The 16,192-nt window shown below is 43.1% G+C and overlaps 2 protein-coding genes across 9 annotated transcripts in view; one reads left to right on the plus strand and one right to left on the minus strand.

Moving 5' to 3' along the window:
• The window catches only part of LOC138747664 (cytosolic 5'-nucleotidase 3-like), a 29,172-nt gene extending 27,026 nt beyond the window's left edge, over window positions 1–2,146 (plus strand). For all 8 annotated transcript variants that reach the window (XM_069907133.1, XM_069907132.1, XM_069907130.1 and 5 more), the window contains one exon: window positions 582–2,146. In XM_069907133.1, the coding sequence (XP_069763234.1) occupies window positions 582–722 (141 nt within the window). In that variant the 3' untranslated portion in view covers window positions 723–2,146. The remainder of the gene's footprint in view (window positions 1–581) is intronic.
• A 431-nt stretch (window positions 2,147–2,577) lies between these two features.
• Window positions 2,578–16,192, minus strand: part of LOC138747665 (peptidyl-prolyl cis-trans isomerase FKBP10-like) — a 39,200-nt gene continuing 25,585 nt past the window's right edge. Inside the window, exons 7-10 of the mRNA XM_069907135.1 lie at window positions 9,402–9,591; window positions 7,132–7,274; window positions 5,083–5,246; window positions 2,578–3,590 (exon numbers count right to left, since the gene is read on the minus strand). Of these exons, the coding sequence (XP_069763236.1) occupies window positions 3,402–3,590; window positions 5,083–5,246; window positions 7,132–7,274; window positions 9,402–9,591 (686 nt within the window). The 3' untranslated portion in view covers window positions 2,578–3,401. The remainder of the gene's footprint in view (window positions 3,591–5,082; window positions 5,247–7,131; window positions 7,275–9,401; window positions 9,592–16,192) is intronic.

Consider the following 16,192-nt stretch of genomic DNA (forward strand, 5'->3'; position numbering starts at 1 on the left):
TAAAATCTGGAATTAATGTTATCCAAGAGGTGAGGGATGGCAGAGATTTGAGTTGCAGTGCAGTCGGGCCACTTTAGTGGATGAAATGCAGCAAACTAGTACATGGTTACAGCAAGTAATTGGGAACGTTACGGAACATTGTAGTTTACCGCAATGAGATTCAGGTGGGGTGGGTTGTGCTTCAGATATCCCCTTGCTTCTTAGGCAGTCCTTCAGTAAAGATATTAGAAGTATCTTGTACAATACTGGTCTTTCTACTTAAATGAAGGGTGTAAATGCATTGAAAGCAGGTCAGAGTTTATGCCAGATTACTAGTTGGAATGGGAGGTGACTTATGAGAAAAGGTTGGACAGACCAGGTCTGTACCTGGACAAGGATGAGGAGGTGGAAGGCAAACTGATAGTTGCTGGCATCATCGTGTCTTACTTGAGCAGAGGTGGACATCATAGCTGCGTTTCCCACTCTGTAGCCTTGAGAATCTCCGTGAATCCCTCTTTTCTTCTGTCCCAAAGAAATTTGGAGATTGTAAGATAAATCGCACACTCATTTTACCTTTGTTCTGCCCCTTGATAATTCTACAGGTTGATCAGTTCCTGGACACGTACCTGGCCTCCTTTGACATTGTCCTTGTGAATGACGAGACCTTGGAGGTGGTGAATGCAATTCTACAGCATGTTCTCCAGCCTGCCCCATCCTCACATTCTGGTGAGGGCAGCAGTTAGACATCCAGGTGACAGAGTTAATTGCATAGCCACTGTTGGTGCAGGTTTAGAGGGGATTCCCCAAGTTTTATTAACATAGACTGCAATGTTTAAGAAAGGAGCTTCTCTTCAAGCAGACTGTACAATTGGAGCCTCAATGATGTATTTTAAAATGAGTGGAGATCACTGGCGTCACTAGGGGGGTGCAGACTGCCCCGGGTGACACCATCAGAGGGGGTGACGCCAAAATGACTGTCTATAAAATTTTTGTGCAGTGATTCAGCAGAAATGTATTATTTTTATAAAAATACCCCTGTAGTTAGTTATAACAACAAAAACATTTTTCATAAGCCCATCTTACATGTATCAATATACGCAAGAGGCTAAAACTCGATGCTAATTTACTTTTTGAACCTTCCAATGTGCTCCGGTCAGAGCTGTCATTATTACCCAATTACAATGACGCTTCGAATCACATGATTTGGTCTGGACGTGCTACAAGCACACACTGTTGTTTTCATTGCTGCTGTGCGTATGATATTGTAATGTAATGGTGTAATTTTAATTTTGCTAGTTGTTTATCTCACCACTATTGCCGTTACGTTCAGTGATGGATGGGAATTACGATTTACGAGTGACATTAATACAAAAAAGGTGCAGGTTGGGGGAAATCACTTCGCTCAGCACCTTCTCTCCATCTGCAACCTCCCAGTAGTTGACCACTTCAATTCTGAGACACGTTCCCAAGCTCACATGTTTGTCCATGGCCTTATGTACTGTCCCACCCTGACCACCCAACAGACCGAGGAACAACACCTTATTTTCTGTCTGGGCCCCCTCCAGCCAGATGACATTAATATCAACTTCTCTGCTTTCTGCTAAACTTGCTCGCCTTTTCTTTGTCTTTCCAGTTCTCCCCTCCCTTCCCCCTTACCTATCCATCCCTCTTCCCCCTCATCACTGCTGTCCCCTCCCCCTCACCCTTTTGTTCGGATGCCTGCCGGCATTCTCTCATTCCTTGATGAAGGGCTCAAGGCTGAAACGTCAGTGATGTATCTCTACCGTTGCTACATAAAGGTCACTGTTTGACCTGTTGAGCTTCTCCAGCATTTTGTGTTTTTACTTCAACCACAATGTCTACAGATTTTCATGATTTACTTTTTCCTTAATACAAAAAAAATTACTAAAGATTCTGGTATGGGAGGAGGTCCATGTTGGGGGGTGGTAACACCATGAGTACAGGGTGACACCAACCCTAGTGACGCCATTGGTGGAGATTGTAGAGTTGTGTGTCTTCTTTAATCAATGTTGTGTGTCTTGGTGTGGATGAATTGTGTATTAAAAGGAAAACGTTGTGGTAAATTTAAAACTTACAACAAAGTGTTGACTCAAGTTCTCATTGAAGTTTCTGACATTCAGTTTAAATAAACTGTTTCAACATGAAATTAGGTCTCCAACTGACTGTCTACCTGTTGGTACTGCAATTTGAGCAAAAGGATGTGGATTGATCTTTAAGTTGGTGTGGGTTTGATGCTCTAGACCTTGCCCTGGAGCCCACCTTCCCCTTCAGTTCACTCATTCCAGGTCCCAGCTGTTGCCTGGGATTTGCTGTGGATCGCACCGCCAGGGGGAACAGGTCCTGACATTGAGTCCATTCTGGGAATAAGTAACATCATAAATGAGCAAATTCCCAATTGCTTCACTGGGATTGGAAACCCACTAATACCTGAGTGAGGTGAGTCCAATCCAATTCTAAAATGGGCGAATAGTTTCCCCAAGTTGGGAGCACCAGTGCAGAAAGTGAGGGGCCGTTTGAAGCTACCACAACCAGGCAATGAACATGCACATTGTACAATCCAACAGTTCATTCAAGGCCACTTTTTTTTTTTAAAAAGAAACCATTTATTTAAACTTCCTCCAACACTGGGAGTTCTCCTCCCCTAGCTACACAGTACCAAGAGATCATCATTCCAATGAAATCAGGAAATCAGAAATACTCCGCACAAACTTCACTCACACAATGAAAAAAAGGCCATAGAAAACAACAAGGATCGTCACATACACAAAAAGGTGACCTGCAGCTTAACAGCATTGGAAGTCAGCAGTGGGTAATGCAGAAGTCACTCTGAGCAACAACTCCTGCCCCCAAACCAGCAACACAGAGAAATTTCAACCCAGCCAGGCCCTGGTAGAGGAAGTTCCCACCCTGAACAGGATGGTTCTCCCTCCCAGAGCTCTGCCTGGCGTGGCTCATTCTCCAATCTGAGGTTCCTGCTACTGGAGTTGTCTGAAACTGGAGAAGGGACTTTTCTTCAGGGCACTTCCATTCAAGGCAAGCGCTGGCAGCTGTGGGCCACAGAGACACAGACCCTTACTGCAGTCCCCTGAGAACGCCAAACTTTCACAGGCACTGGGCTGATCATTTCAGCTCCATACAATTTTACAACCACTCCCTCCTTAATCACCACTAAATCTTGTGTAGATTGAATAATAGCAATTTCCGCTGCCCTAACACAATGGTCTGGATGGTCTGATGCAGAACAACCTGGAAGGAACAATTTAGGAAAGGCCAAGAAAGACAGATAATATCTGATTAAAACAACTCATGGAACAGATTGGAGCTGGGAACCGTTCCAACCAGTGCAGTACCTGCAGGGCTCCTGCTGTGGGAAGCTGTGGAAAATTTTACTTTTATGGTCTTTACAGTTCATCCTTCATCCTACGCTCAACATCCTCCTCAGTCTTTAGTTTCAGCTCCTCGGCTGTGATCTTCCCATCTTTGTTACGGTCCTGGTTCCCAAACATGTCCTTTATCAACTTGTCGGGCTCCTCGGTCGGGGAAAGGCGCCCTTTGCCTTGCTCCACCTGTGCCACAATGTAACTAGAAAACTGCACAAACACAAAACCACAGGCAGAAATGTCAGCAAATCACCCTGGGCTTAACCTCTCGACACCAAGACTGGCTGGTGTCCCATCACAGCCCTCCCCTGCCACAGGGGCATTGAGTAAGGTTCCACAGGAAATTGGGAGGGGGTGGGGTGGTGAAGACAGCCAGGTGAAGGAAGAAAACAGTGAACGGGAAGGAAGTGGGTGCAAGGATGAGGGATGGAGGGGCTTGGGGGAAGATGAAGGTTCAGTGAGAGGGTTGGGAGGGCAAATGGATTGGAGAGAGGGGTTGGTTTTGTGTGAGGGAGGGAAGATGGTGAGAGTGGAAATGGTGCTCACCAAATCTGGTTCTGGACTGTAAACTAGATTAAATTATTCAGACTCCCATTGGCCAATCTTATTAGGATTAATCCAATCCAACAAAAGCCTAGCAGAGGGATAAATGGTATTTTCCTGGTTTTAGCAAATGGAAATGGGAGTACTGCAGTCTCAACGACTTCCAACTTTCCTCAGACAAAAGTGCCAAAGGTTTGGTTTTGGATGTTCCAAGTGAGCTGGGAAGGCAACTTGGGAAGAGGACAAACAGCAAGGGATATAGATTGGTGTAGAGAAGCATGAGCAGAATTCTCTCTCACTTTCCATGAACTGGTGATGGAGGACCTGATTCAAACTTTTAGATTATGGAGCAGCATTGACCAGACAGAACTGGACAGTCACGTCCATCTGCATCTTGGGATAATCAAAGTGTCGAGCATGTACGTCACAGTAAAATGACTTAACCGACTTCTTTCATAAGTAGCTGTCACCCAAGACCTCTGTGTACTTGACCCAAAATAACACCTAAGTGCTCACATTTTACAATCTCATCCCTGTTTACAAAGCCCTTTGTAACCTCACCTCATCGCTGAAACCATGCACTCCAACTACTGTCCAAGAGCTCTCTCTTTTCTCTCCTCCACCAACAACCTCCTTCAGGCCCTGAGCACTTACATTTTAAATTTAGACACGCAGCACGGTAACAGGCCCTTTCGGCCCACGAGCCCATGCCTCCCAATTACATCCAACTGACCTACAAGCCCGGTACATTTTGAACAGTGGGAGGAAACCGGAGCACTTGGAGGAAACCCACGTAGACATGGGAAGAACGTACAAATTCCTTACAAACAGGATGGGATTTGAACCCTGGTCCTGATTGCTGGCACTGTAACAGCATTACACTTACTCCTCTGCTACCCCAAAACCTCTCTACCCCACGTAAATCCCTCGCCTGTCTCCAAAAGCTGCCTCCTTTGATTCGGTTTGGTTTGGGTCAGTGTCACTGATGGTCTGACTGCCTCCTTGAAGCACCTTGAGACATGGATTGATGAATGTTCATTACGGGATAATTCTGTGATAAAGGGTTGATTGGTATGGAAATATGGAGGTGTGGATGGACTGGGCCTGAATGACCAAGGAGTCATCAGAATAAGGATCAAAACTGGTGATAGCATCTTACCTCTTCAAATAAGATCTCTCCATCTTTGTTGAGGTCCAGTTCCTCGTGAAGTTTGGCCGGTGCATCACCATTCCAGACAAACAGGTAACCATCTGGGACTCCAGCCTTCAGTTCAAGCAGCTCGATGTCAAATACCAGCACTGCACTCCCAGGTACGTTTCCAGCTGTGGTTGAGTTAGTGATATGAGAGTTAATGGGATTGAATTCCTGCCCTAAACCTGTCCCATGGAAGACACTTGAACTGGACTCAAACAAGTCAAAAACTAAATACACAACCAGCGAGTATCTCATCTCCATTGGTTCAGCAATGCACAAGTTTTGATTAAGGATGTGATGCAGCCTTTCAAATTTTAAATATAAATTTTAGACATACAGGTAACAGGCCCTATTGGCCCACGAGCCCGTGAAGTCCGACTGCATCCAATCGACCTACATCCCCTGGTATTTTTATGAGGGAGGGAGGAAACCAGAGCATCCAGAGGAAACCCACATAGACACAGGGAAAACATACAAACTCCTTACAGACAGCCTGGGATTCAAACTCTGGTCCTGGTCGCCGGCGCTGTAACAATGTTGTACTAACCATGATGCCTTGCAGAGATCAGTTCATCAGTTCTTATTGGCAAGGATATAAAGGTGGACAGGTGTGGCTAAGATACAGATTTTCTACTCCCATTTGCACTCATGTAACAGTTGATACCCTGTAAAAGTTGACAACTCTATTTTTGGCCCAAAAATCTTGTATTTTCCATATATTGCATGTAAAATTCAACCCCTCTCTCTATTTTTGGCTCAGGCTACAGGCGCCTATCTAGGGTATGGCGGCAGGGCACGTGACTGGGGTGCCACATGAAGGGAGGTGCTCCTCCATCCCCCACTCAACGCTGCCGCCACCCCGGACAAACAAAGAATACGCACCTGTTTCTTCCATGCTTGGTACACTCGCCCTCCCTCCTCGTCCTAGCATTCACTTTCAATTATACAATGCCAAATACAACACGGAGGACAGCAAGGCCAGGTCTCACGAGACCGCCTTGTCGTCATTTATTTTGATGCATTGGCCACCCCTGCCAATAGACGCTATTTTGCCTGCCCACTGAGCTCCCAACGCCCCGAGTGTGGAATTACCATCCATCCTTGGCTGCCCGCCCATCCATGCTCCAGATGCCCTGAACGTGGACTTACCATCCAGTCCCGGCCGCCCGCCTGCCTACCTGAACTCCTGATGACTTAAATGATGCAGATACTTACCATGGTCAAAAGTAGAATGCATGTAATAGTCGACCCTCTAAATTTTACCCTAAAATCGATCTACAAAATTCAACTATTACATGAATGTATATGGTAACTAAAACCTAGACTCATACCATTGCTTAAGCTGAGTAGGTAGAGTGGATGGAGAGAATTTTGAGGGCAATTACAAAGCAAACAACGTTTATGTTTCTGTATTAAATTATTGATCTACAAACAGGAAATGACAGGCTTTGCCAGTGTCAGGCAGGGAATGTGTCAGAGACAGTCAGTGAAACACATTCATAACTGAGCATCGCTGGCAGTGAATGCTCCTGGTGGTGCTGGAGCTGGGGTTTGATAGTAGTAGTAGTAGAGGGGTGGACCTTCAGTGGTGAGGGGGCTAGAATTAGATGTGGATGTAAATCAGGTTAGGAAGGCAGGTTAATGGGTTATGAAGACAGGTTACCGGGTGAGGAAGGCAGGTTACCGGGTGAGGAAGGCAGGTTACCGGGTGAGGAAGGCAGGTTACCGGGTGAGGAAGGCAGGTTACCGGGTGAGGAAGGCAGGTTACCGGGTGAGGAAGGCAGGTTACCGGGTGAGGAAGGCAGGTTACTATTTGCTCAGGATATGAATCATGTGGAGTGAGGTCAGTAATGCGAAGGGATGGCAGGAGAAACGTCTTCAGATGTGTGCAATGATGGAGAGGATCTACCACCCCTACAACCCGAATGAACTCCTGAATTTCACCAATGTGTGCACATCTGTCAAAAAACCAGTGGCAGGGTAGCAGAGACAAAATCAGACAGCTCTCCTCACCTCCATTCTCTCCATGTCCAAGATGTGGTGGGATTGTCAAAATCCGTCTTTCCCCAATGCACATTTCCAACATTCCTTGGCTCAATCCTGTGATCATTTTGGAGGAGCCCAGGGTCAAAGACTGTGGAGCATCATAATCACGGCTACAAGTGAAAACAAAATGGGGGAGGATTGGTCTTCAGCATAGAACTGCGTCTCATTCAGTGAACAAGCCAAGCTGCGACTTGCCTCCTCTGCTCCAGTCTCCCTGCTCACTGCACCGTGTCATCCCAGTCCAGCCACACGGTCCTCACCTGTCCCATCAGAAGGAAGTTTCACAAGGGTGAAATTACACACCACCCGATTCAAGGATAGTTTCTTTCCTGGACAAATCTCATACCCATTAAACTATGTTGCCTTTCGCCATGTAATTGCACTTCTGTACTATGTTTTACTTGCAGTACAAAGTATGGAATATCTTGCTAGACTGCTTGCAAAGCAAACATTTTTCTCTTCAGCATATGTGCACGACAATAAACTTGAACTGCCATCTCTGCACTGATCTCACAACTCATTGCCGTACAGCAGTAGGAAAGCCTCTACTCCGATTCCCACTCAGTTTTACAATGGGTTGGGACCCTCGAGTTCGTACTGTCCCAGTGCATGCCGGCTCCAGTTGTTCCCTTTGCCATTAGACATAGAGATACTGCAAGACAACAGGCCTTTCTAGCCAATCAAATCTGAACTGACCTTTAACCATATAACCATTTATGGAGCAGAAACAGGCCATGTTGGCCTTTCGAGTCCGCACCGGTTCACTGATTTTGTGCACCCTCTTCAGGCATTGGTCCCGGTAGATCTTCATTCAATAACGATGGGCGAATTCAATGCAGGTGTCTGCATTAACTTCCATCTGCCATTTTTCAGCCCATTTTTCCAGCTAGTCCAGATCCCTCTGCAAGCTTTGAAAACCTTCTTTCCTGTCCATAACACCTCCAATCCCTTTTAGTGTCATCTGCCAACTTACTGATCCAATTTACCACATTATCATCCAGATCATTGATATAGATGACAAACAACAATGGTCCCAGCATTGATCCCTGAGGCACACCACTAATCACAGGCCTCCAATCTGATTCTGAGCAATCAATTATACATTTTTAAACCTATCCCTCCACATTCACCGCCCAGCCTCCATTTTCTACCACTCACCTACACACAAGCCACTTAACTATCAACCCAGCAAAAACAATGCTGGAGCCCTTCATCAACGTTGGTTATGAATCTTAATCTTTGCTATATAAAGGACACTCTTTGACCTGCTGAGTTCCTCCAGCATGGTGTTTTTATTTCAACCACTTGTGCTTTACCTCTAACTGCCACTTGTTTTTGGGATGTGGATTGATACCGGAACACAAGGAAACCCACACAGCCTCATGGAGACTGTGCAAACTTGTCATGGGAAGCACTAGACATCAGGACTAAACCCAGGTTGCTGGAGACGTGAAGCAGCCACACCTTTAGCTGTTCCACTGTGCCATCCTGGGACTGGATCTCCTCTACGCCAATGTTGCAATGGCCAACGGCTATTGCCCTTTACACTGGACAATGAAGATTTTGCTTCCTGAACACTTTTCAGCGTATTTTATGGATTTTGGGCTAATCACTAAAATCGCCTTTAAACTTTCCTTTCACATACTGTTTTTTAGATATAACCTATATTTGTGATCTCCTGACATTTCTAACAGGTCATTGAAAATTTATTTGCTGCATTCACACTTGGGTGTCTTCCCTGCTGATCCTGGTGCAGTCAGTGACGAACAGGGTAAAAGGTTTCACCAGGACATTGCGATCATAGAAAAGCAGTATCAGGGCAACTGGAATCCATTAGTGCTGGATGACTATTGTTGGACACTGACACAAGAGGCATCAGATGCTGAGTACAAACAAAAGTCAGTGGCAAAACATTTTTAGGTCAGTTGAACTAACGCAATGTGTCAGCATCATTATGTGATTTAAAAAGTTAATTTAATGTTTCTCCAACTTCCTACGTGGCACAGCAAATCTGAAATTATCTTTGTGTTCAGCTTGAAGTTGTCTAACATCATCCCCAATTTTTTTTCAGGAAGCAAATCTTTTGAAAATAATTGTTGTCCAATGTTATTAGAAGCTTGTGATCCGAGGGGATAGCGCCCAGGCCAATGTTTGGATATTGTTGCCTTGAACCAAAATCCATAATCATGTTCAAAAGTTCAGTACTCAGAGGTTCATTGGAAAGGATTGTAACGTACGAGGTATAGAGCTGGGTGCCGTCCACGAGTGAAGCATTGTAGTGATACTTCACAAAGTCGGTGAGTTGGGAGGTCTTGTTGCAGTCCTCTGGCTTGTAGTAGGACCTGACTGCAACCATGTCTTTCGGATTGTGAAAGTCAACGATGAGAACATCAAAGACCAGGACAGCAGAGCCTGGGATCTTGTCACCTGTGAGTGGAATTCAAACAAGGTCAGACACACTACACCACATCATAGTCTTTTTATAGCACAAGCCACAGCTTCACTTCACTCTACAAGTGACAGAAAGGATCTCAGTGTGAATTCACACCCTATGAAGCAGGGCATACTAATTCAGCAACTATGCATTTCTATAGTACCTGTCATGGCCTCAGGACACCCATGACATCTTGCAACCAAAGGAGACTGTAGTCACTGTTCCAATGTTTCAAAATGTGAATAGCAAGATCTCACAAATAGAAGTGAGAAGCATGATCAAGGTGAAAGCTGACTCGGGAACTCGGGAGGATTACAGTTCACAGTGAACTTTTTCATCCTCTTGTGACACTCACCAATATCCCTGGGTGGCCAATTGACTAAAGGAAGTCTCACTGACATTCTGAGCCTTGACGACCTAAGGCACCTGCCAGGGTCTGTGCAGCATTTAAGCCTCACTCATTCCATGCCACAGATGGGCTGGGACGCAACCTGCCATTTCACTGCACTTTGGTTCACTGCTGCCCTTTGGTCACCGAGGCGTTGGAAACCCTCCTGAGAGGCTGTGAATGGAATACTGGGAGGAAGTGTTCACTGGGTAATTCCCGTAGGAGGAGATGCTGAGGGCTGGTGCGATTGTGCTTCTTGAATTCTCTAAGCAACTGGTGAAGAAGAATGTGCAAACTGTTTGAGATCACCATCAGTGAAACATGGAACTCTGCAGACGCTGGGATTATAGTAAAAACACACTGAAATGCTGGAGGAACTCAGCTGGTCTTGCAGCGTCCATAGGAGGTAACGATATATGACCTGAGTTCCTCTTCAAGGTTATACATCGGTCATCAGTGTAAGAGTGGAGTTTTGAGGCTTCAGCTGGAGAGGCTTCAGAGAGCAGCGGTTGAGGACTGGCTTGCTTCCAGTAAGGGAAGGTGAGGTAGTAACTTAATCCTTTAATTAAATTAGGAGTAGGTAATGAAGGCAGCTGGGGCAGTGGATTGCTCAGACTGTGGGAAATCTGGGACAGCACAATGGTCCCTGATTACTCCATCTGCAAAAGGTGCATCCAGCTGCAGCTCCTGACAAACTGAGTTAGGGACCTGGAGCTGGATGAACTCATTCGAGAGGCAGAGAGGGTGAGAGAGAGGAGTTTCAGGGAGACAGTCACCCCCAAAAGTCAGAAGGTAGGTACCTGGGTGACTGCCAGGAAAAGGAAGGAGAACAGACAAAGAGAACAGAGTACCACTATAGATGTTTCCATCAACAATAAGTATACCGTTTTGGATACTGTGGGTGGGGATGAACTACTGGGGACAAGTTGTAGTGGTCACGTCTCTGGCACCGAGACTGGCCCCTCAGCTTAGAAGGGAAGGAGAGAAAAGAGGAGAGCAGTAGAGATAGTTAGGGGGACAGATAAGAGGTTCAGTGGAAAAGATCAAGATGGTCTGTTGCCTCCCTGGTGCCAGGGTCTGCAATATCTCTGATCGAGTTCTCAGTATTCTCAAGAAGGAGGGTGAGGGAGGAGTCACGGAGTAGTGGCTGGTTGGGAAAACTAACCCTCTCCAGGAAAATAGGAAAAAAAAGTTAGGAAATAGCAAAGCATAACAAAAATAGAGTACAAGAAATAGAAGATAAAGATACAGAGAAGAGAAAGAAGATGGCTCCCAAGAAGGAAAAAGTAAGAACAACTGGGAAAAAAAAGTTAAAAAGTTGCTGGAGAAGAAGGAAGAAGGCCTTGCCTGCAGGAAGGAACAGGACGCTGTGGTGACGAGGAGCACCCGATCCCCAAGGTTAGTGCCTGCCCTACAGAGTAACGACCCACCAGCCGGTGCACTACAAAAATGGCTCTTGGAGCCAAACAAAATTGCGCAGTGTGCAATTAGAGGAGAAAGAGGATACCGGTGGGAGGGGTGATCAGCAGAGGAGCGGGCTGTCACAGACCGAGCAGCTGAGGGATGCTCGACACCAGGGCTCTCAGCTGGAGGATATGGAAGACAGCAGAAGAGGGTGCGACGAAACAGACGTGGAAGACAGACGGAGGGAAGATCGACAAGAAGACCAACATCAAGAAGCACAACAGACGAGCAGCCCAAGAGGGGAGGAACAGCAAGAAGAGGCCTGACAAAGAGATACAAGCAGCTCATCAGGAAAAACAGAAGAAACACAGACACAAAGAGAAGAAGAAGACGACCAAGATCTTCACAGAGAAATAGAAGGTAAAATTGATGGACAAAGAGAAATAAAAGATAAAATTAATGAACAGAATATAGATAAAGTCTTTTTTGAGGAACAAATGAGATCACTAAAAGAATGGTGATCATTAGAGATTAATGCAATTAAAAGGAAAATGAAAAGAACAGAAGAAAAAAATGCAAAGGTTAGAACTGGTAATGACAGAAATAGAGAAAAGAGTAGAGAATGTGGAAGACCGGGAAATGGCTGCAGAAATGGAAATAAATGACTTGAGAAAAATTGGAAGAAAATGACAAAAAAATTAAAGAGACACAAGAGTTGTTATCTCAGAAAATTGATATGTTGGAAAATTATAGTAGGCGAAACAACATAAAAATAGTGGGCCTGAGGAGGGTGAAGAAGGCACAAATATGAAGGAATTTATAAAAGGTTGGATCCCGAAGGTCCTAGGAATGACAGAAATGCAGGAAGAAATGGAAATAGAAAGGGCACACAGAACACTAGCTCCGAAACCACAGACACATCAAAAACCAAGATCCATCTTAGTAAAATTTTTGAGATATATGACAAGAGAAAATATACTGGAGCGGGCAAGGAATAAAATAAGAGAAGATAATAAACCATTGGAATACAAGGGTCAAAAAATATTTTTTTTACCCAGACATAAGTTTTGAACTCTTAAAGAGGAGGAAGGAGTTTAATACAGCGAAATCAACTTTATGGAAAAAAGGTTACAAATTCATATTAAGACATTCAGCCGTACTTAAAATATTTATACTTGGGGAGCAAAACAGACTGTTCTCAGATCCGGAGGAAGCACAAAAATTTGCAGTGTTTGCAGGACAGGAGGAGAGATGAAGAGATGTAATAAGAATGAAGAATGGTGATAAAGTATATATAAAGATGTAAAAACAATGTATATGTAAAGAACTAAAGAGGGAAAAAGAGAAGGGAAGGAAGGGAGTAAGAGGGAAAAATGAGAGCTTTGTTATATGTGTTAAAAAAAAACTTTTCTGGAGAGGGCTAGATAGAGGGGGAATAACCTTCACTGCAAAATCAGTTGAATCTGCTAACAAGATCGCAACCCAAATGAAATTGGGAGTTATGGTTGCCCAGCAAGGGGTATGGAGCATCTCAGAGAGGGAGGGAACTTTTGGGGTTAAGGTATTAGTGGAAGTGGGAACTGCGGGAGTACTTTGTCTTAAATGTGTTGCCATATATTAAGTGTAATAAGAGAAAACTAAGAGATGAAAATGGGGAAAAGGGGGATTAAGGTGGCAAAGATATAAGATGGCCATGTTGAACTATATGACTATAAACATTAATGGAATACATAACCAAATTAAAAGGAAGATGCTATTAAATTTATTGAAGAAGGAAAACATCTAACTGAAGAGGAACATAACAAACTAAAGAGAGACTGGGTAGGACACGTAACGGCAGCATCCTATAATTCAAAAGCTAGAAGTGTAGCCATACTAGTTAACAAAAATGTACCAATCAAAATAGAGGAGGAAATAATAGATCCGGCAGGGAGGTATGTAATGATAAAGTGTCAGATATACTCAGAATTTTGGAATTTGCTCAATATATACGCACCTAACGAGGAGGATCAAAAGTTTATGCAGGATATATTTTTTTGAAGATTGCAGACACACAAGGAAATATATTGATAGGAGGGGATTTTAACCTTAATTTGGACCCAATGTTGGATAAAACTGGACTAAAGACAAGTAAAAAAAAAATAAAGTAGCCAAATGTATGGTTAAATCAATGCAGGAAATGAAACTTATGGAGGCAACACCCAAGAGAGAAGGAATTTTCATATTATTCGAGTAGACACAAAACTTACTCAAGGATTGATATGTTTTTGTTGTCAGCCCATATTCAAGGGAGAGTTAGGAAAACTGAGTATAAAGCTAGACTACTATCAGATCATTCACCCCTATTATTAGCAATAGTGGAGGACATCCCACCAAGAACATATAGATAGAGGTTAAATTCCATGCTCCTTAAAAGATAGGAATTTAGAGAGTTTATTGATCGCCAAATTAAAACATATTTTGAAATAAACACAGAATCAGTGAAAGACAAATTTATATTATGGGATGCAATGAAAGTCTTCATTAGTGGGCAGATAATAAGTTATGTGACGAAGATGAAAAAGGATTACAATCGGGAAATAGAGCAGTTGGAAAGGGAGCTAGTAAGTACAGAAAAGGAATTAGTAAAAAGGGATGATATAACAAAAAGGAGAGAATTGCCAAACAAAAAAATTAAATACAAAACATTACAAACGTACAAGGTGGAGAAGAAAATAAAGCAAAAGTATTACGAACTAGGAGAAAAAAACAAAATATTAGCCTGACAACTTAAAACAGAACAAGCTAAAAGAATGATACTGGCATCAAGGAAAAGGACAAACAAATTACATATAATCCAACAGAGATTAATAAAATTTTAAGGAATTTTATGAACACTTGTATCAAACTGAGAACAAGGGGAAAGATGATAAAATAGAGAAATTTTTAGCTAAAATTGAACTTCCGAAATTGCAAGAAGAGGAACAAAATAAACTAATAAAACCATTTGAAATAGAGGAAGTACAGAATATATTAAAAAAAAGCTACCAAACAATAAAACATCAAGAGAGGATGGATTTCCAATAGAATTCTATAAAACATTTAAAGAGTTATTAATTCCTCCTCTCCTGGAAATGATGTACCAGATAGAAGAAACACAAAACTTGCCAGTTTCATGTAAGACAGCAATAGTTACAGTAATACCAAAGACGTGGAAGGATCCATTAACACCAGCATCATATAGACCAATATCTCTATTTAACTCAGACTATAAGATAAAAGCAAAATGATTAGCAAACAGATTGTCCAATTGTGTACCAAAAATAGTAAAACAAGATCAAACTGGATTTATTAAGAAAAGACGAACAGCGGACAATGTCTGCAAACTTATTAATCTAATCCACGCAGTTCAAGGAAATAAGAAACCAACGGTGGTGGTTGCTCTTGACTCAGAAAAAGCCTTTGACAGAGTAGAATGGAATTACTTATTTAAAATATTACAGAAGTTCCCAGAAAAATATGTAAATTGGATTAAAGCATTATATAATGGACCATTGGTGAAGGTAACAGTAAATGGATATGTATTGAGTCACTTTAAATTTAGACAGGGATGTCCACTATCCCCCTCATTGTTCACCTTAGCAATAGAACCTTTGGCAGAACTGATAAGAATAGAAAATAAAATAAAAGGGATAAAAATAAAGGAGAAGGAGTATAAAATCAGCTTATTTGTAGATACCTAACAGAACAGAACCAGACGTATCAGTAGAAGAATTACATAAGAAACTGAAGGAATATGGAGAAATATCGGGGTACAAGATCAATGGAAATAAAAGTGAAGTGATGGCAATGAGTAACACAGATTATGCAGAATTTTAAAAAGAATCACCATTTAAATGGCAAGCACAAGTAATCCGATACCTAGGGATCAGGTCAGATAATAACTTAAGCCACTTGTACAAACTAAATTATCAGCCACTAATAAAGAAATTGCAGGAAGACTTAGAACATTTGAAAGAATTACCGCTAACATTGATAGGAAGGGTAAACTGCATTAAAATGAATGTGTTCCCAAGGATATAATACTTATTTCAAATATTGCCAATTCCTTTAACAGAAAAACTCTTTAAGGAACAAAAGAGAATAATCAGGAAATTCTTGTGGAAAGGGAGGAATCCATGGGTAGTGTTAGATAAATTAACAGAGAGGAATAATCAAGGTGGTTTACAGTTAACAAATTTTAGAAATTATTATAGAGCCTCACAATTGAGGTATTTATCAGATTTTTACCAGACCTCTCAACAATGAAGACGCTGTTTACATCCGGTACCGCACGGATGGCAGTCTCTTCAGTCTGAGGCACCTGCAAGCTCACACCAAGACACAAGAGCAACTTGTCCGTGAACTACTCTTTGCAGATGATGCCGCTTTAGTTGCCCATTCAGAGCCAATTCTTCAGCACTTGACATCCTGTTTTGCGGAAACAGCCAAAATGTTTGGCCTGGAAGTCAGCCTGAAGAAAACTGAGGTCCTCCATCAGCCAGCTCCCCAGCATGACTACCAGCCCCCCCACATCTCCATCGGGCACACAAAACTCAAAACGGTCAACCAGTTTACCTATCTCGGCTGCACCATTTCATCGGATGCAAGGATTGACAACGAGATAGACAACAGACTCGCCAAGGCAAATAGCGCCTTTGGAAGACTACACAAAAAGTCTGGAAAAAGAAGTACTCGAGATGGCAGAGGCCGACAGCATCGAATCCACGCTGCTGAAGATCCAACTGTGCTGGGTAGATCACGTCTCCAGAATGGAGGACCAT

This window comes from Narcine bancroftii, chromosome 12 (genome assembly GCF_036971445.1).
Source record: "Narcine bancroftii isolate sNarBan1 chromosome 12, sNarBan1.hap1, whole genome shotgun sequence".
Taxonomy (NCBI): domain Eukaryota; kingdom Metazoa; phylum Chordata; class Chondrichthyes; order Torpediniformes; family Narcinidae; genus Narcine; species Narcine bancroftii.